Source organism: Oncorhynchus mykiss, chromosome 19 (genome assembly GCF_057628025.1).
Source record: "Oncorhynchus mykiss isolate SJ-2025 chromosome 19, ASM5762802v1, whole genome shotgun sequence".
In the NCBI taxonomy this organism is placed as follows: Eukaryota; Metazoa; Chordata; class Actinopteri; order Salmoniformes; family Salmonidae; genus Oncorhynchus; species Oncorhynchus mykiss.
In genome coordinates, this window is record NC_143040.1 from 41,729,949 (window position 1) to 41,751,749 (window position 21,801).

Consider the following 21,801-nt stretch of genomic DNA (forward strand, 5'->3'; position numbering starts at 1 on the left):
CACTGGATTGATCGTATAGGGTTAACGCCTTGAGTGTAGCATGAGTTTAATGGATCTGTGATGTTCTGTCCCAGGTGAGAAGCTGAAGATCCTCCATGCGTTGTGTGGTAAGCTGCTGACTCTGGTGTCTACCAGGGACTTCATAGAGGACAGCGCTGACGAGCAGAGACAGGCCAAGCAGGAGCTCAGGGAACTGAAGGCTGAGCAGCACCGCAGAGAGAGGGAGGAGGCTGCCTTCAGAGTCCGCAAGAGGAAGGAGGAGAAGTTGAAAGAACAGGAGATGAAACTGAAAGAGCTGAAAGACAAACATGAGAAGCTGATGGAAGACGAAGGAAGAAATGGCTACATGAAGACGGAAGAGATGAACACCAGCACTGAGAGCCATGGGGAAGAGAAGACCGAGGATGAAGAGGAGCAGACAACCAACAGCAAGACTAAGAAGCGTAAGTAATCGCTTTCAGTCCTCTTAGCCTAGATGTACATACTACTAGCAATTAGAGGTCGACCGACGATTTTTCAACGCCGATACCGATTATTGGAGGACCAAAAAAGCCGATACCGATTAATCGGCCAATTTATTAAAAAAAGAAAAAAATGTAATGTATTTGTAATAATGACAATTACAACAATACTGAATTAACACTTATTTTAACTTAATATAATAAATCAATAAAATCAATTTAGCCTCAAGTAGATAATGAAACATGTTCAATTTGGTTTAAATAATGCAAAAACAGTGTTGGAGAAGAACGTGCAATATGTGCTATGTAAGAAAGCTAACGTTTCAGTTTCTTGCTCAGAACATGAGAACATATGAAAGCTGGTGGTTCCTTTTAACATGAGTCTTCAATATTCCCAGGTAAGAAGTTTTAGGTTGTATTTATTATAGGAATTATAGGACTATTTCCCTCTATACCATTTGTATTTCATTAACCTTTGACTATTGGATGTTCTTATAGGCACTTTAATATTGCCAGTGTAACAGTATAGCGTCTGTCCCTCTCCCCTCTCCTCGCTCCTCCCTGGGCTCGAACCAGTAACACAACGACCACAGCCACCACATCGAAGCAGTGTTACCCATGCAGAGCAAGGGAAACAACCACCCCAAGGCTCAGAGCGAGTGAAGTTTGAAACGCTATTAGCGTGCGCTAACTAGCCAGCCATTTTCGGTCACACCATTCTCATCTCGGGAGTTGATAGGTTTGAAGTCATAAACAGCGAAATGCCTGACGCACAACGAAGAGCTGCTGGCAAAACGCACGAAAGTGCTGTTTGAATGAATGTTTACGCGCCTGCTTCTGCCTACCACCGCTCAGTCAGATACTTAGATACTTGTATGCTTGTATGCTCAGTCAGATTATATGCAACGCAGGACACGCTAGATAATATCTAGTAATATCATCAACCATGTGTAGTTAACTAGTGATGATTGTTTTTTATAAGATAAGTTTAACGCTAGCTAGCAACTTACCTTGGCTTACTGCATTTGGAGTGCAACGAGAGAGAGGCAGGTCGTTATTGCGTTGGACTAGTTAACTGTATGGTTGCAAGATTGGATCCCCCGAGCTGACAAGGTGAAAATCTGTCTTTCTGCCCCTGAACGAGGCAGTTAACCCAACGTTCCTAGGCCGTCATTGAAAATAATAATGTGTTCTTAACTGACTTGCCTAGTTAAATAAAGATTAAATAAAGGTGTAAAAAAAAAAAAAAAAATTTAAAAATCGGCAAATCGGACCCCAAAAATACAGATTTTACCATTGTTATGAACCTGAAATCGGCCATTCCAATCCTAGAAGGCTTTCATGTAGTGTGACTCGATCAATTGTTGTGGTGAACAGTAAAATTAATGCAAATGTTTTGGAACTGGAATGTTCAACAGTTCTGTGGTCCAGGTCTATATGCTGTTAACTATTTTCCACTCGGGTTAGTCTCATTATTGCCATTCTAACATCGACATTTGATTTCCCCCATAGAGAAAGAATGCAATCCCAAGGAGAGGCAGCCTAAAGACGAGCCTAAAGAGGTGAGCCCAGAGGAGCTTGCTCAGCAGCAGCAGAGGGAGAAGGAGCTCCAGGAGAAGATTCAGAAGGCTGCAGCCTGCACCTATATCCTCCCCCTGGGGCGCGACCGCCTCTACCGCCGCTACTGGCTCTTCCCCTCCACACCAGCCCTCTTCGTGGAGGACGACTACTTCGGCCTGACAGAGGACATGTTGGAACCCCAGGAACCAACCCAGGAGCCAGCCAAGGCTGAGGGGATGGAGGTGTCTCCGAACAAGGCCAGAGAACCAGAGGACCTCTCCCAGACAGGCTGTACCCCAGGCCCTGTCTCCAAACCTGTCCTCCCAGCCCTTGTCCAGAGCAGCTCTGCTCCCTCAGTGAACCGTCCTAACCGGTGGGCCTTCTACAGCAGTCCCCAGGAGGTGGAAATGCTGATTGAGGCCCTGAACCCACGGGGCCACAGGGAGAGCAGCTTGAAGGAGGCCCTGGTGCAGGAGAAAGAACGTATTGCGCAGCTCCTCGGTACCGCTGCAGCAGCTGATCGCTACCACCAAACAGGTACTGACTACTACAGTCTACCAGACTGTAGAGGAGAGGCCTCTGGCTATAGCAACTTGATCCAAATGGCCAATCTCTTTCTAACATCAACAGGCTGCGTTTACACAGGCAGCCCAATTCTGATATTTTCCCCCCCTAATGTTTCTTTTGGCCAATCAGATCTGGGAAAGATCAAGTAGCTATCTTAAGTACCTGTTTAGCTTTCTGGCAATTAGTAAGCTAGTTAGCTACCACATGTTCTTCTCAAATTGTCAACAGAGTAGCTAGCAAGGCCAGTCGGGTTTCCAGGAATCTGATTTATATCTGATTTTTAAACCACTACAAACGTAGCTTGAAATATCAGATTCCATGTCCTTTTTGGCTGTTCAGACTGAATGAAAAAAAAAAACGTTTTGAATCTGATATGCAAACAATTTGGATTTGAGTCACTTCAAACTGCCAATGTGAACAAGGCTGTAGTTGGAAAAATATCAGAATTGGGCTGCCTGTGTAAACACAGCCCAGTTGTCACTGACTCCATGTGGACTCTGGTCCACTGGTTTGTCTCACTGCACTTCAGTAGAGAATCACTGAATGATTGATTGACTGAATGAGTGAGTGATGGTTTTCAATTCAAGTGTTCCTACTGTATGTTTGGTATATTCACTGTTTTGCCTGTATGTTTTTTTTGTTTGCAGATATTAAAGCAGAGGCTGCTGGTAGCAAAGTGGTCTCGGCCAGGTCCAAGGCTGCCCCTGCTCTACTAGAAGGCACAGCGGCTCCTGCTGAGAAGTTCATGGGCAACAGGCTGAGAGACCTGCTGCTAGATATAGAGGACCGCATCTACCAGGGTACACTGGGTCAAATCAAGGTTAGGAGTAGTGGCGGCTATTCGGCATGATAAATGTCCAATAGGGTGGGTAGGGTAGATGTCTGAGGGGGTGAAAATGTCATGGGGGTGGGGGGCAGGTACCTAACTTGTAGTGGCTATTCAGCAGGCTGATGGTCTGGCTATTGGTCAATCTGTTCCTTTTAGCCATGATGCGCCTTTACTGCTGTGTCTGAGTGATGGAAGCGGGGAGAACAGGCTATGGCTCAGGTGGCTGAGGTCCCTGATCTTCTTGGCCTTCCTGTGACACCTGGTTTTGTAGGTGTTCTGGAAGGCAGGCAGTGTGCTCCCAATGGTACGTTCGTCTGAGCATACCACCCTCTGTAGTACCCTGTGGTCAGCGGCGGTGTAGTTGCCGTACCAGGCTGTGATGCAGCTGGACAGTATGGTCTCGATGTCTCTCCTGTAGAACACTGAGGTTTTCTTGGGGACAGACCAAATTTCTTCAGCCTCTTGAGGTTAGTGTCGCTGTCGTGCTTTCACCAGTGGCCATGTGGTTAGACGCCCGTTGATGAAGATGGGGGCGTGCCCAGCCTGGTTACTCCTGAAGACCAAAATTCACTCCCTTTTTTGTTTTGCTGACATTGTGGGAGAGGTTGTTTACCGGTCACCACACCGTCAGTGCACACCTCCTGCCTGTAGTATGTCTATGGAATGTCAGGGCGATAGGTGATTTGGAGAGGGTCGAGTGTGTTGAGGTGATGTAGTCTTTGACTAGCCTCTCGAAGCACTACATGATGACGGAAGTGAGGGCTACGGTTCGGTAATAGTTCAGTTGCTTTCCTTTTCTTGGGCATAGGGATGATGGTGGACATCTTGAAGCAGGTGCGGATAACGGCCTGAGTTTGAGAGATTGAAAATGTCGGAAAACACAACAGCTAGCTGGTCTGCATGTGCTCTGAGGGTGCGGTTAGGGATGCCGTTAGGGCTCGCAGCCCTGCGACGTTTAACAAGCATGTAGTCCTCAGGGGACTCTCCTCTGCAGCTCAGTCGTGAAGCGTGAGGAAAAAGGTGTTTAGCTCGTGTGGTATGGGCGGCTTTGGTATCCGCAACTTGACTGGCTTTCTTTTTGTAATCCGTAATCAAAAAAGGCCCTGCCACATATACATCAATGCATTTTTTTATGAGTCTGGTGACTGAGTCTGCATATTTATTGACGTTCTCCCCATAGGTGACCTGGAACATATTCCATGTGATCAAAACATCCATGGATAATGGATTCTGGTTGGTCAGACCAGCACTGTGCAGACCTGACCACCAGAACTTCCCTCTTGAGTCTTTGTTTTTACTTGGTATGGAGCAAAATTAAGTAATGGACTTGCTTCCATTCAGCCACGAGCATTACTGAGGTCGGGCACTGATGTTTGGCAATTAGGCCTGGCTCGCAGTCGGTGTTCCAATTCATCCCAAAGATGTTCGATGGGGTTGAGGTCAGAGCTCTGTGCGGGCCAGTCAAGTTCTTCCACACCGATCTCGACAAACCATTTCCGTATGGACCTCGCTTTGGGCACAGGTGCATTGTCATGCTGAAACAGGAAAGGGCCTTTTCCAAACTGTTGCCAGAAATCCAGAAATACTATGACGAGATCCTGAGGCCGATTTTGTTTTAAGGTATCTGTGACCAACAGATGCATATCTTTTTTCCCAGTCATGTGAAATCCATAGATTAAATTCTAATGAATTTATTTAAATTGACTGATATCCTTATATGAAGTGGAACTTTTGTAATTGTTCTATGTTGCGTTTATACTTTTGTTGAAGTCCCCCATAACAATGAATGCTGCCTCCCGGGTATGTGGTCTCCAGCTTGTTCAGGGTCCAATGAAGATATTTTTATATATTTTTGGTGTCTGCTTGGGGCTGGATTTACACAGCTGTGGCGATAATCACTGAGATTACTATCGGGAGGTAAAAAGGACGAAATTTGATGACCCTCTATTCCAAGTCGGGTAAGCAGAAATTCCTGTACATTTCCCCCGTAACACCCGTTGTTATTGGTCATAAAGTAGAGCCCTTCCATCTTTGTTCTTGCCAGAGAGCCCTCTTCCTATCCTCTTAATGAACTGTAAAACCCCCTGTGTATAATCTGTATGTGTACCATGGTGCAAAGGGGCATTTTTATGGTACACTGGCTCTGGTTGGTCAATAGTTATTTCTCTGATTAATTGCTTTATTTCACAAAGTAATACCGCTGCACCATCGAGACCATCCTGACCAGTTGCTTCACCGCCTGGTATGGCAACTGCTCGGCATCTGACAAAAAGGCGCGACACATGGTAGGGCGTACGGCCCATTACATCACTGGGGCCAAGCTTCCTGCCACCCAGGACCTATATACTAGGTGGTGTCAGAGGAAGGCCAGAAAATTTGTCCAGTCACCCAAGTCATAGTTCTCTCTGCTACTGCATGGTAAGCGATACCGAAGCACCAAGTCTAGGTCCAAAAGGCTCCTTAACAGCTTCTAACCCCAAGCCAGGAGACTGCTGAACAATTAATGAAATGGCCACCGGACTATTTACATTGACACCCCCCCACCCCTTGTTTTACACTGCTGCTACTCGCTGTTTATTATCTATGCATAGTCACCTTACCCTTACCTACATGTACAAATGACCTTGACTAACCCGTACCCCCGCACATTGACTCTGTACCGGTACCCCCTGTATATAGTCTCCACATTGACTCGGTACAGGTACCTCCTGTATATAGTCTCCACATTGACTCGGTACAGGTACCTCCTGTATATAGCCTCGTTATTGTTACTTTTTTATTATTTTTTACTTTATTGGACTGCATTGTTGGTTAAGGGCTTGTAAGTAAGCATTTCACGGTAAGGTCTACACCAAATTTGATATGAGATGCAGCAAAAAAATCAGTTCTTCATTGTTAGTAATGATTAGGTATTTACACGGTATTTGACGACAAAATGAATGAGCTGTTATGAGGGACTTATATACAGTGGTAGGCAGAGTTATGAATTGAATCTGAATGCTTTCCAATTTTCCTCCCAAACTTGAAAAATGAACATGTAATTTTCAGGAAATGAAAACATTGGTGACTATTTGATGACATCTCTGGTTGGTCATGTATTGTAGGTGATGGAGAGGAGTGAGTGGAGGAAAGCACTGGAGGAAGGCCACTATGAACTACTGAGCCCCGAGTTGAAGGAGAATGGTTTTGGGAAAGGAGAGAACGGTGACGTGGAGAAAATGGACATCAATTTTAACGTGAAAAAAGACGGGTAAATGCTGTACATCCACCACATTATGGTCTGAATTTTGTACTACTGTCTCAAATTGTGCAACTAGATATAATTAATGGTTATATTGATGAGTTGTCCTTATGTCTGATAAAAAGACAGCTAATTTATCCTTAAATTAGTTAGATGTTTTTTCATACTATATATTTTATCTGCAAAGTACACTATACAGTACATTCGGAAAATATTCAGACCCCTTGACTTTTTAGTTTTTTACATTACAGCCTTATTCTAAAATTAATTATTAGTTTTTTTCCCATCAATCTACACACAATACCCAATAATGACAAAGCAAAAAAAGATTTTTAGACATTTTTGCAATTTATAAATGCACTGAAATATCACATTTGCATTAGTATTCAGACCCTTTACTCAGTACTTTATTTATGCACCTTGGGCAGCAATTACAGCCTCGAGTCTTCTTGGGTATGACGCTACAAGCTTGTCACACCTATGTTGGAGGGGGGAGGGGGTTCTCCCATTCTTATCTGCAGATCCTCTCAACTCTGTCAGGTTGGATGGGGAGCGTTGCTGCACAGCTATTTTAAGGTCTCTCCAGAGATGTTAGATCAGGATGCACTGGAGCGCAATTTAGAGTCTGATAGTGAAGGGTCTGAATACGTAAATTAGGTATTTATATTTTTTATCCCCCTTTTTCTTCCAAATTTCGTGATTACAATCTTGTCGCAACTCGCCAACGGGCTCAAGAGAGGCAAAGGTTGAGACATACGTCCCCCAAAACATGACCCGCCGTGCTGCTTAACACCCGCTCGCTTATCCCGAAATCCAGCTGCACCAAACACCGTTCAACTGACGACTGAATTCAGCCTGCAGGTTCCCGGCCCATCACAATGAGTCACTAAAGCACAATGAGCGAAGTAAAGCCCCCCTGGCCAAACCCTCCCCTAACCCTGACGATGCTGTGCCAATCGTGCGCCGCCCTTTGGGACTCCTGGTCATGGCCGGTTGTGACACAGCTTGGGATCGAACACCAGGCTGTTGTGACACCGATGTAGTGCCTTAGACCTCTGTGCCACTTGGGAGTCTTGTTTTTTATTTTTAATAAATTAACAATAATGTCTGAACTGGTTTTTGCTTTGTCATTATGGGGTATTGTGTAGATTGAGGGGAAAAAACATTTAACAGGCTGTTAGGTAACACAATGTAGAAAAAGTCTAGGTGTCTGAATTCTATCCAAATGCACTGTATTAAAAAAAGTATGTGGACACCCCTTCAAATTAGTGGATTCGGCAATTTTAGCCACACTTGTTGCTGAAAGGTGTGTAAAATCAAGCACACAGCCATGCAATCTCCATAGACAAACATTGGCAGTAGAATGGTCTTACTGAGCTCAACGACTTTCAACGTGGCACCATCATAGGATTCCATCTTTCAAACAAGTCAAATTTCTGCCCTCGTGGAGCTGCCCCTGTCAACTGTAAGTGCTGTCATTGTGGCTCACGCTTAACAATCTGGCAGTTATATGGACTAATCTGGGTTTGGCGGATGCCAGGAGAACGCTACTTGCCCCAATGCGTAGTGCCAACTGTAGACTTTGGAGGAATACTTGCCCGGGGCTGTTTTTCATGGTTTGGGCAAGGTTCCTTTGTTCCTGTGAAGGTAAATCTTAATGCTACAGCATGCAATGACATTATAGACAATTCTGTGCTTCCAACTTTGTGGCAACAGTTTGGGAAAGGACCTTTCCTGTTTCAGCATGACAATTCCCCTACGCACAACACAAGGCCCATAGAGATATGGTTTGTCAAGATTGGTGTGGAAGAACTTGCTGGCCTCCACAAAGCCCTGACCTCAACCCCATCAAACACCTTTGGGATGAATTGGAAAGCAGACTGCGAGCCAGGCCTAATCGCCCAACATCAGTGCCCGACCTCACTAATCTCTTGTGACTGAATGCTGCGTGGACTTGCTTCCAATGTTCCGACATCTAGTGGAAAGCCTTCCCAGAAGAGTGGAGGCTGTTATAGCAGCAAAGGGGGAGACCAACTCCATATTAATGCCCATGATTTTGGAATGAGATGTTCGACGAGCAGGTGTCCACGTACTTTTCTTCATGTAGTGTATATATTTTATTGACTCCCAGCATAGGCTCAGTAAAAAAGCATGTGCAGGTTGAATATTTCGTTGGGCAGGTTCCAGGAGCTGAAGGGAGAGACCAAGAGGTTAGCTAGATAGAAATATGGTTACAGTGAGTTAATTAAGAAAAGGCATAGGTACCAGACAAGTAAAAATTTGATGTTGAACTTGTTTTTCATATGGTTTGAATAAAGAAGCTCATGTCCTCAAATGGCAACAGCTGGTTCAATAAGAGTTCCAAATTCCACATAGCTTTCTGTATTTTCTTTACTCATTATTTCATCCCCACTGTATCTTTGACACCCAGAGGAAGATCTTTGTTGACACCCAGAGGACACCCACAGTTGAACACAGTCTCTCTGTCTGCTCCATGTTCCAGTTTACAGGTGTCATTGTTCAGGATACAGGAGCTAAAGGGGGAGAGTATGACTGCTGCCTCCAGCCCCTGTACCCCTCAGCTGGTCAACAACACAGTCCACTACCTGGCTCAGGCCCTGGCTCACATCCAACAGGGCATCGAGAGGAAGTTCCTCAAGGCTCCACTGGGTAGGCCAGCAAAACTCACAGAACTTTCTGTAGAGAAGCGGTATTGTCCTTATTGCATCCTATTCCCTTTTAAAGTGCACTACTTTTGACCGGAGCCCATAGAGAATAGGGTGCCATTTTGGGCACAGTGTGCATTGTATTAACTTTGAGCTGCAGATTAAGGCATTTCCTGGATTAAAACATGTAAATTGAGAATCTCTATTAAAAGGCTGTTTAGGTCAAGCTTTTGGTCACCGAGACCTTTTAATCAGAGCATCTCATAACAGACCATAACTGCCAGACTGGCAGGGAATAAGTGCCACCTGTGATTTAATGTCTGCTCAGACCTGTATGTTTCACACACTAAACTGGTCATTAAAAAGGTCCATGCTTATTACATTTTAGTGTTTAGAGCTGTTAATGGTATGTTTGATGTTCAAATGTATCTTGTGGACGGTCATGGCAAACCAGTGCCTCATCTTATGTTGTCCCCTCAACAGGAGATGAAGACTCTAAGAAGGACCAGAAGGCAAAGAAGAGAGACAAGAAGAAAGATGAGGATCAAAACAGTGAAGGTAAGTTTGATAGCAAGCAATGAAGGCAAAATCAGCACTGGATTATATCTATACACACATACATACACACCCAGTACCAAGGTTTATTTTTACTATTTTCTACATTGTAGAGTAATAGTGATGATATCAAAATATCTAAACTATGAAATAACAGGTGGTAACCAAAAAAGTGTTAAACAAATCAAAATATATTTGAGATTCTTCAAAGTTGCCACCCTTTGCCTTGACAGCGTTGCATACTCTTAGCATTTTCTCAACTAGCTTCATGAGGTAGTCACCTGGAATGCATTTAATTTAACAGGTGTGCCTGGTTAAAAGTACATTTGTGGAGTTTCTTACCTTTTAATGCGTTTGAGCCAATCAGTTGTGTTGTGACAAGGTAGGGGTGGTATACAGAAGAGAGACCTATTTGGCAAAATACCAAGTCTAGAGAGACCTATTTGTTTAAAAGACCAAGTCCATATTATGGCAAGAACAGCTCAAATAAGCAAAGAGAAACAACAGTCCATCATTACTTTTAGATATGAAGACTGTAGGGAAAGCATTACAGGTGAAGCTGATTGAGAGAATACCAAGAGTGCAAAGCTGCAATCAAGGCAAAGGGTGGCTACTTTGCAGAATCTCAAACATAAAAGATATATGTTTTTTGGTTACTGTATGATTCCATATGTGTTATTTCACGGTTTTGATGTCTTCACTATTATTCTACAATGTAGAAAATAGTTTTAAAAAATGAAGAAACCCTTGAATGAGTATGTGTCAACTTTTTTGACTGGTACTGTAAAAAATATCTTAATGATACCAATCTGAAATAAGATAACAATAAAATATGTACACTGTGTACAAAACATTAGGAACACCTTTCTAATATTGAGTTGCACCCCATTTTGCCCTCAGAAAAGCCTAAATTTGTCAGGGCATGGACTCTACAAGGTGGCGAAAGCGTTCCACAGGGATGCTGGCCCATGTTGACTCCAATCCAGGCTCGATCACAACCGACCGTGATTGGTTATCCCATAGGGCGGCTCACAATTGCTGAGTGTCGTCCGGGTTTGGCTGGTATAGGCCATCGTAAATAAGAATTTGTTTTTAACTGACTTGCCTAGTTAAATAAAGGTTAAACGTATATAGATATATATTTTTTATGCTTCCTGTTGGTGGCGGACCATTCTTGATACACAAGGGAAACTGTTGGAAATGAGAGAACCCAGCAGCGTTGTAGTTCTTGACGCACTCAAACCGGTGTGCCTGGCATCTACTACCATACTCTGTTTGTCTTGCTTATTCACCTTCTGAATGGAGCACATACACAACCCATGTGTCAATTGTCTAAAGGCTTAAATCCTTCTTTTTACCTGTCTCCTCCCTGTCATCTTCACTGAGTTTGAAGAGGATTTAACAAGTGACATCAATAATGGATCATGGCTTTCACCTGGACAGTCTGTCATGGAAAGAGCCGGTGTTCCTAATGTTTTGTACACTCAGTGTGGGTTGGTGTATAATTGCATGCTGCTGTTCTGACTATGTTTGTCTCCCCTCCCCTCAGGTGGCTTTGCCAATGGTCGGGTGGTGAAGACTGTTGACTTGTGTTGTAGATGATGGCGAGGAATGGAGGACTGCTCCATCCTATGATATGTCTGAATGTATGTTTCTGCCCCTCAGGAGGTAGTGACAGTGGTCGGGTGGTGAAGACGGTCCAGGAGCGTTGGAGGGAGTCTCTGCTGGGCTGTTCCAGCCTGTCTCAGGTCTTCCTCCACCTCTCCACCCTGGAGCGCAGTGTCATCTGGGCCAAGTCTCTGCTCAACGCCCGTTGTAAGGTCTGTCGCAGGAAGGGAGATGCAGAAAACATGCTGCTGTGTGACAGTTGCGACAGAGGACACCACATCCACTGTGTCCGCCCCAAACTCAAGGTAGGCTGGATGATGATTTTCTTCACACATGGCCTAAAGGGTTGGATGACGTCAACCTTAGTGCTATGGTGCTTAGGTACCCATAAAACATTTTGATATATGATGGTATCGCCCCGTTGGTCAACCAGTTCTGCTTTTAAAAAAAAAAAAATGATTTGAAATGGACAGCTAGCGTGAACTAGCATGCTACAGGAAGGACGAGGGGAATCATGGCAAAATATATTTTGGATCCTTAATTTTTTTGTAGCATTTTCCTCTGTTGGAGCTGTGGCATGAATGAGGTTGGTGTCTGCCTGTAGCGTGATGGGTTGTACAGTTATGAAGGGGCCAGCTGCAGAGCATGCAACTCTACTGTCCCCAGAACTAGATAATATTCAATGGTTTGCATCTTCCTCTCTTATTCGGCCTAGGCTATATATTGTAGGTGGGTTGAAGCCTACATTGCTAATGATAAGCTATGGAAAGGGCCCTACTCTACACATTTCTTTCTTAAGATTGGCTCAGGTGTACTTAATGTTATTTTTTTCTAATTAGATTTTTCCATTTCGATATTGTTTAGTTAATTTCACTTGTTGCCTGAAATGTCATTCAAAATCAAGCTGTGCTAGCGAATCGCCTATAGACAGACTTTCACAATTGTTCCATTTTGAAAGCTGCAACTTTAGGACATTAAACACTTTATTAGAATAGCCTATTTGGGAAATACTCTTCATAACTTGTCTTAATGCATTGGAAGGCTAACTTATTTATTTATTTTCATATTTTGTAGAACTAGAATTGTGGCAATACCATTATTCCAAACAAAAAATGGATGATTCTAATAACAATAGCATAGACTAACAGTATATTTATTAAGTAATCACTTTTTTTTTGTTCTTACCTCTTCAGTGGCCACAATCTCAGTGGTGAGCTCACTGTATGTCTGCCGGTGTAGGGCAGGGTCTAGGTGAGACAGGGACTTGGAACCTTGGATCCAGTGCAGTAGATCTATGAAGGTAGTCCTGTAAATTAGGGGGTTATCTGGGGGTTCAGGTCCTCTCTAATGGCAGCCTTGACATCTCAAGTGATGGTGCTGTCTTCCTCACTTGGGGCCATGGATTGTAGAATCCTTGTTTTCAGAGGTAGGATCAAAATCACATTTTATTGGTCACTTACACATGGTTAGCAGATGTTCATTTGAGTGTAGCGAAATGCTTGTGCTTCTAGTTCCGACCGTGCAGTAATATCTAACAATTTCACAACTACCTTGCACACACTAGTGTGAAGGAATGATTAAGAATATGTACATATAAATATATAGATGAGCGGTGGCCATGCGGCATAGGCAAGATGCAGTAGATGGTATAGAGTACAGTATATACATATGAGATGAGTAATGTAGGGTATGTAAACATATCAAGTGGCATTGTTTAAAGTGACTAGTGATACATTTATTACATCCCATTTTTAATATTAAGTGGCTAGAGAGTTGAGTCAGTATGTTGGCAGCAGCCACTCAATGTTAGTGATGGCTGTTTTTAACAGTCTGATGGCCTTGAGATAGAAGCTGTTTTTCAGTCTCTCTGTCCCATCTTTGATGCACCTGTACTGACCTCGCCTTCTGGATGATAGCGGGGGGAACAGGCAGTGGCTCAGTATGGTTTTTGTCCTTGATGATCTTTTTAGCCTTCCTGTGACATCGGGTGGTGTAGGTGTCCTGGAGGGCAGGTAGTTTTCCCCCGGTGATGCGTTGTGCAGACCTCACTCCCCTCTGGAGAGCCTTACGGTTGTGGGCGGAGCAGTTGCCGTACCAGGCGGCGATACAGCCCCCTGGATACTCTCGATTGTGCATCTGTAAAAGTTTGTATTCGGGGACAAGACACATTTCTTCAGCCTCCTGAGGTTGAAGAGGCGCTGTTGCGCCTTCACCACACTGTCTGTGTGGGTGGACCATTTCAGTTTGTCTGTGATGTGTACGCCAAGGAACTTAAAACTTACTACCCTCTGTCCCATCGATGTGGATAGGGGGGTGCTCCCTCTGCTGTTTCCTGAAGTCCACGAATCTCGTTTTGTTGAGTGTGAGGTTATTTTCCTGACACCACACTCCGAGGGCCCTCACCTCCTCCCTGTAGGCTGTCTCGTCGTTGTTGGTAATCAAGCCTACCACTGTAGTGTCGTCTGCTAACTTGATGATTGAGTTGGAGGTGTGCATGGCCACGCAGTCGTGGGGGAACAGGGAGTACAGGAGGGGGCTGAGCACACACCCTTGTCGCCCAAGTGTTGAGGATCAGCGGGGTGGAGATGTTGTTTCCTACCCTCACCACCTAGGGGCAGCCCGTCAGGAAGTCCAGGACCCAGTTGCACAGGGCGGGGTCGAGACCCAGGGTCTTAATGACGAGTTTGGATAGTACTATGGTGGATAAATTCTGAGCTGTAATCGATGAACAGCATTCTTATATAGGTATTCCTCTTGTCCAGGTAGGTTAGAGCAGTGTGATTGCGCTGTCTGTGGACCTATTGCGATGGGTCTAGGGTGTCAGGTAGGGTGGAGAAGATATGATCCTTGACTAGTCTCTCAAAGCAGTTCATGATGACGGAAGTGAGGGCTACGGGATGATAGTCGTTTAGCTCCGTTACTGTTAAGGGAATTTTTATCAATAATGACTATGTATACATTTCAATCAGGACTGACTAATCAGAATACTATATTACTGTATATGTATGAATTTTCTTTTATAATCCTAGTACTGAATATAATGTGTGTAAATATAATCAAGAATTAGAACAATGACTGTATGTTCCTTGGTAGAAATGAATGAACTTCTAGCCAGACTGTAAGAAGGATCATGGGCAGTACTCTCGAGAATAAACGCTGCTGGTTGATTTTAAAAACAGGTCTCTGTCCATTTTATACAAATAAGAGTCTTACAAATTCTTATGAATTGACAGAGTTTAATTTTAATTGGGTATTAAAACATAGATGAATTTAATTCCTGTAACAATTACCTTAGCTTTTTTGGGAACAGGAACAATGGTGGCCCTCCTGAAGCATGTGGGAACAGCAGACTGGGATAGGGATTGATTGAATATGTCCGTAAACACACCAGCCGGCTTGTCTGCGCATGCTAGGGATTCTGTATGGGCCGGCAGCCTTGCGAGAGTTAACACGTTTAAATGTTTGACTCACATTGGCCACAGAGGAGGAGAGCCCGCTGGTTTTGGTCAGTGGCACTATATTGTCGTCAAAGCAAGCAAAGAAGTTTAATTTGTCTGGCACTTCAGTTCCTAGCGAGAGGGTGTTATCCACGGCAGGGGGCATAGTGACTGCAAAGTGGTCTACCCTCTCCCCAAACAATGTAGACATCCTCATCTTTTTGAAAAATAATTTGAAGTTATAAGCTCAGGTCTGCAAGATGTCGGTGTCCTCGACGGGCTGGTTTTCTTTGAGTAATCCGTGATTGACTGTAGACCCTGCCACATACGTCTCATGTCTGAGCCGTTGAATTGCGACTCTACTTTGTCCCTATACTGACGCTTAGCTTGTTTGATTGCCTTGCAGAGGGAAAGCTACACTGTCTGTATTTGGTCATGTTTCCGGTCACCTTGTCATGATTAAAATCAGTGGTTCGCGCTTTCAGTTTTGCGCGAATGCTGCCATCAATCCACGGTTTCTGGTTGGGAAAGGTTATAATAGTCACCGTGGGAACAACATCACCGATGCACTTGCTAATAAACTCGCTCATCGAATCAGCGTATACATCAATGTTGTTGTCTGATGCTTTCCGGAACATTTCCCAGTCCACGTGATCGAAGCAATCTTGAAGCGTGGAATCCGATTGGTCGGACAAGCGTTGAACCGACCTGAGCAGGGCGTTTCCTGTTTTACTTTCTGCCTAGGCTGGGAGCAACAAAATGGAGTCGTGGTCAGATTTGCAAAATGGAGGGCAAGGTTTTTTTTCCTATGCGTCATAGAAGTTAGAGTAGCAATGATCCAGAATGCTGCCAGCCCAGATCGCGCATTCGATATGCTGATAACATTTAGGGAGCCTTGTTTTCAGATTAGCTTTGATAAAATCCCCAGCTACAATAAATGCATCCTCAGGATATATGGTTTACATAGAATCGAATAAAGTTCTTTCAGGATGGTCGGTGTTTGCTTGGGGGGGATATACACGGCTGTGATTATAATCGAAGAGAATTCTCTTGGTAGATAATGCGGTTGGCATTTGATTGTACGTAATTCTAGTTCAAGTGAACAATAGGACTTGAGTTCCTTTGTTATGATCACATCACGATGCGTTAATCATAAGGCATACACCCCCACCCTTCTTACCAGAAAGATGTTTGTTTCTGTTAATGCAATGTGTGAAGAAACCGAGTAGCTGTACCGACTCTAACGTATCCCGTGTGAGCCATGTTTCCATGAAATAGTGTTACAATCGCTGATGTCTCTCTGGAAGACGACCCTTGCTCGAATTTTGTCTGCCTTGTTGTCAAGAGACTGGACATTGGCGAGTAGTATACTCGGGAGTGGTGAGCGACGTGCACGTCTGCGGCGCCGTGGTTTTGGGTCGCCTACTGGGATCCGCTCCATTGTTCTGGGTGCTGGTCCGAACAGAGGATCCGCTTCGGGAAAGTCGTATTCCTGGTCATAATGTTGGTAAGTTAACGTTACTCTTATATCCAATAGTTCTTCCGGGCTATATGTAATAAGACTTAAGATTTCCTGGGGTAACAATGTAAGAAATAATACATTTAAAAAATCAAAAATACTGCACAGTTTCCTAAGAACTCGAAGCGACCATCTCGCAATTTACAGACGGTGCAGTTTCAGTGCTTAGCCGGGTTTAACTGTTGAGGCGTTTGAGCACCTGGAGGACGACCTCTGTCACTTTTCACGTCATCACCAGACAAGGTGATGGTGTCTTTATTTTTTCAGGGTCTTGTCTGTCAGTGCAGAGTATTCAGCTGCCTGCTGCTCAAGATAGCTCTCCAACATGTCATAAGTGGAGTTCCATGTTGTTGTGACATGGTGTATGAGCTTGTGGGTCTGTAGCTGTAACATTTCTTTCTTGGTCTTAAGCACATAGAGTGATAAAGAGTGGCTGTTGAGCTTCGGTGGAAAAGGGAAACCACCTTCCTGATCCTCACAAGGAGGCGGTCCATCTGGTTACATGCGATTCCCCTTTGAGATGCTAAATTGATCACAAGTGCAAAGCAAGCTAGCTGTGGCCCCAGCCTCTATCACTGCATTTACTTGGTTCTGGCATTATCTGTGGTGGTTGGGTTATTGCTATTGGGCCTAGCAGTACCTGCGCCAGATTTGTCACTCTCATAGAGGGGGCGTGTCTGTAGCACCGGACTTCGCATCTCCCACTCCTCTGTGGTGTAGTGAGCAGTCACAGTCATGTAGCTTTCTCTTTCAAATATTTTTTATTAAACACACACAGGAATGGTGTATAAGGTATACAAGACAGGTATACAATTCTTATCTAAACATACAAGAGCATAAAGGAACAACAAGACCCATAATCCTGGGTGCAGAACAAATCGTACAAAACACGACATACAAAACAAGGACAAGTAGAAAGAAAGAGGGAAGATGTCCCCCCTATCCCCCCCCTTATTCCCCCAAACCCCCCCCCCCCCAACTGCTCGGGTGGCAGGGCCAGCACACGCCGCCCAAAGGTAGATTAAAATATTACAATTGAGAGTGCGTTAATAAGTACAAATTCACAGCGCCGACTCGTCCAAGTAGGAGAGGAAAAGCTGCCAGATTTGATCAAATGTTGATAATTTATTGTTCAGAATATATCTAATTCTTTCTAAGTGTACAGTATTTGCCAATTCACTGAGCCATAATTTGGTAGAGGGCGCTTCCCTCTTCCAAAACAACAAGATTAGTTTTTTTGCCGAGATGAGACCGTACGAGAGGAGTTGTTTTTGGGGGTTGGTTAATCCGTTTAGGGACTCAGATACTCCCAGGATTATCAGAAGCGGGTCTGGATCTATTGAAGTCTCCAAAACTTCAGAGAGGATCCCAAAAATTCCACTCCAATAATCATGCAAGCTAGAGCATAGGGCAAAGCAATGGAGTAGTGTACCCTGCGTAGCCTGACATTTATCACATGTAGAGGATGTCTCAGGAAATATGCTATGCAGTTTAGTTTTGGAATAGTGTAATCTGTGTAATACCTTGAATTGTATGAGACGATGTCTGGAATTAATGGAGCATGTGTGGATGTACTCCAAGCTCTCTTCCCAGTCTGCCACCGAGATGTCAGTCCCTAGTTCTTCCTCCCATTTAGCCTTAATGGCATCAGTGGAAGGTGTGCTAACAGATTGAAAAGCATCATATAGACGCGATATCAGTTTTTCGGAGGTGGGGCATATTTTTATGCATCCGTCAAACATGGAAGGTTTAGCATTCCCAAATGTTGGGAGGTGTTTTCTAACGTAGTCTCTAATTTGTAGGTATCTGAAAAAATTACTTCTGGGAAGGTTATAAGTTTCCCTCAGCAACTCAAAGGAAGCAAAGGTCCCTTCTATGTATAAATCCCCTATGGTACTTATCCCCAACTCTCCCCATCGCTCAAAGGTGTTATCAAGGTTAGAAGGGGCAAAGGAGGGATTCCTGGCGACAGGGAGCATGAATGACAATGGTCTAAGCTCAAAGTGGACTTTAATTTGCTTCCAGATTCGAACTGTGCTATGTATAATAGGATTGTTACAATAAAGTGACATCTCCAGATTGACAGGCGACAAAATCACAGCGCCAATAGAGAAGGGGTGACACTCCTCACGCTCCATACTAAGCCAGCTGGATGCCGGAAGTACGTCATCAAGCAGAAACGTAACAATGCGGAGGTTAGCGGCCCAGTAATAAAATATAAAATTTGGGAGAGACAATCCTCCTTCCATCTTAGATTTACAGAGGTGCTTTTTACCTATCCTGTGTGTTTTATAATCCCAGATGAAAGGATTGATAATTGAGTCCAGTTGTTTATGAAAGGATTTAGGTATGAATACTGGGATGTTCTGATATAGGTAGAGCAGTTGTGGGAGGAAGACCATTTTAATGGCATTAATTCTTCCGAGCAGAGAAATTGGGAGAGTTCTCCAAAATAGTATGTTTGATTTGAGTTTTTGTATCAGAGAGGGGAAATTCTCTTTAAATAGTAAGGAGTATTGTTTGGTAACTACAATTCCTAGGTAGGTAAATTTTTCTGAAGATAACTTAAATGGGAGATGTTCTAGCCAGGAGGTATTTTGTGACCGTATTGGCATTAATTCACTCTTGTTCCAATTTATTCTGTATCCCGAGAAGGTACCAAACAAATTGATCACATCAAGAATAGCTGGGATACTAGCCTGGGGTTCTGTTACATAGAGGAGGATGTCATCTGCATATAGGGAGATCTTATTTAGAGTAGCTTTAGTATTATAGCCGTGTATTGCTGCATGAGATCTAATCGTCTGAGCGAGCGGTTCGATAATTAGGGCGAAGAGCATAGGCGACAGCGCACAACCCTGCCTTGTCCCCCTGTTGAGGTTAAATCGGGGTGACAATGATTGGTTAGTGAGTATTCTGGCACAGGGGTTCCTATATAAAAGCTGGATCCATTTTATGAACCTATCTCCAATATTAAATTTCTGTAGGACCTTGAATAGATAGGGCCACTCAACTTGGTCAAAGGCCTTTTTGGCGTCAAGAGATATGACAGCAAGGTCCACGTTGGGTAACCTCTGAGAATACATAATATTGAAGAGGCGCCTGAGATTGAAGAATGAGTGTCTGTTAGGGATAAAGCCGGTCTGATCCGAATGGACCAATTTGCCAATTAAAGTGCTAAGCCTGTTAGCCAGAGTTTTTGCTAAGGAGAGATATTGGTCTGTATGACCCTACCTCTTCTGGATCTTTACCCTTCTTATGTATAACTGTAATGAACGCTTCGTCCAAAGTAGAAGGGAGAGCTCCATCCTCATTGGCCTGAACCAACATTTTGTGCAGATAGGGAGAGAGCATGTTGCTGAATGTTTTATAGAATTCACCAGGGTATCCATCTGGGCCCGGGGTCTTGCCACTCTTTAGAGATTTAATTGTTTCTCGAATTTCATCAAGAGATATTTCCTTATTCAGGAAGTTAAAATCTTCCTGGTTCAGGGCAGGAAGATTACAGTCCTCCAAAAATGTTTGCATAATTAAGGGGTTAGGATCCGCTTTAGATGTATATAGAGTCTCATAAAACTGCCGGAATCTGTCATTGATGTCTTTGGGGGAAGAGAGTAATTCCCCAGATGCAGATTTAACCCTGTGAATCATTCGGTCACTCACATTTTTTCGAAGTTGTCTGGCGAGTAATTTGTGTGGTTTGTCACCAAACTCAAAATATTTTTGCTTGGCATAGAGAAAAGATTTAGCAATTTTAGCTGAGAGAATCTGATTATATTCAAATTTTAAAGAGGTAATTTTTTTTATGTTTCTCCATAGATGGGTGGCTAGCATTCTCCCTATCCAGTAAGTGAATTTGTCCCTCCAGTTCTTCCAGTTTCCCTCTGTTTTGTCTACTCCTGGCAGCCTGAAAGGAGATGATACAGCCTCTCAGATAAGCCTTCAGTGTTTCCCACAATAATGCTGGGGAGGTCTCTGTGTTGTCATTGGTATCAAAGAAAAATGTAATTTGGTCTTTAAGATATTCACAGAATGTTGGTTCTGTGAGGAGTTGAGGATTCAACCTCCAGACCCTCTCGTTTGGTACAATGTCACCCAATCTCAGGGAGAAGGTGAGTGGACTGTGGTCCGAGATTATAATATCATGATACCTCACATTGCAGGTATAGGGGAGTAGTCTAGCATCCAACAAAAAGTAGTCAATTCGAGTGTAAACCTTGTGAACATGAGAGTAAAAGGAGTATTCCCTACCCGTAGGGTTAGCGATTCCTCCATATATCAAATAAGTTTGAATTTTTTATGTAGGTATTCAAGAATTCGCTTGAATAGGAGGTAGGGGTTCGCCGAGTAGAGGATCTATCCAAATATTGGTCTAGCACACAGTTAAGGTCCCCTCCAATGACCAGGTTAGTATGGGAGATATCTGGAATCAGGGCAAGGACTCTTTTGAAAAAAAGAGTGGTTGTCAATGTTTGGCCCATAGATATTTAGTAGAGTTACTGAGGTAGAGTGGATTTCTCCTATTGCGATCACATACCGACCCTCTTTATCCGCAATAGTCGTTTTATGTAGAAAGGGAATTCCTTTCCGTACCAGAATCGCTGTGCCTCTCGTTTTGGCAGAGAAGTTAGAGTGGTACACTTGCCCCACCCACCTACACTTAAGTCTGCCATGAGAGTTATTCTTCAGATGGGTTTCTTGCAAAAATATAATATCAGACGAGAGTGCTTTCAAGTGGGCTAGGACCTTGCCCCTCTTAATTGGTTCGTTTAAGCCCTTGACATTCCAGGAAGTGAATGTAATCCCCGCCCTCCTCTCGTTTGTAGTTCCTATGGTGGCCTGCATACCATGTAGCTTGATAAAAAGGTAAGAAAGCGCACCAAACCATCACGATCAGCATATGTAGCACCTACACCCGAGCAGTATCCAACCCACCCCTCCCCCCCTGCAAGCACCTTTACTTCCCACCCTGTTCCCCTAATTTCCCCAACACTTACCCCCCCCATCAACCCACATTTAACAGGCATGCACAAACAGGAGAGAAAAAAAAGGAAAAATAAAAATAATAAACACATTGTCTGGCCGATGCCAAAAAAGCACGGCGCGACCTCGAACAAGAGGTAAAACAAAAGTAAAATCCCAACTATACGTTCACCTCTCATTATCCTAGAACTTCTACTAACATATGAACTGAGGAGGCTCCCGCGAGTTAAGTGTTCAGTTAACATCTAATAAACCTAAACCGAATAAGTTGCAACTTAAACATATTGCGCATTTAAGCGTCATCTTGGGTCAATCCCAGAGATAAGCAAGATATAGCCTCAAGATTATATTGCTAAGCACTGCCGGTCAAAAAAT

At 43.8% G+C, this 21,801-nt stretch overlaps 1 protein-coding gene across 4 annotated transcripts in view; it reads left to right on the forward strand.

Moving 5' to 3' along the window:
* The window catches only part of baz1a (bromodomain adjacent to zinc finger domain, 1A), a 53,267-nt gene that overhangs the window by 18,124 nt on the left and 13,342 nt on the right, over positions 1–21,801 (forward strand). For 2 of the 4 annotated variants that reach the window (XM_036954665.2, XM_036954666.2), the window contains exons 15-21: positions 75–443; positions 1,974–2,558; positions 3,236–3,408; positions 6,522–6,667; positions 9,162–9,328; positions 9,808–9,882; positions 11,545–11,792. In XM_036954665.2, the coding sequence (XP_036810560.2) occupies positions 75–443; positions 1,974–2,558; positions 3,236–3,408; positions 6,522–6,667; positions 9,162–9,328; positions 9,808–9,882; positions 11,545–11,792 (1,763 nt within the window). The remainder of the gene's footprint in view (positions 1–74; positions 444–1,973; positions 2,559–3,235; positions 3,409–6,521; positions 6,668–9,161; positions 9,329–9,807; positions 9,883–11,544; positions 11,793–21,801) is intronic. The other 2 variants (XM_021573960.3, XM_090211025.1) reach the window with 1 other exon arrangement.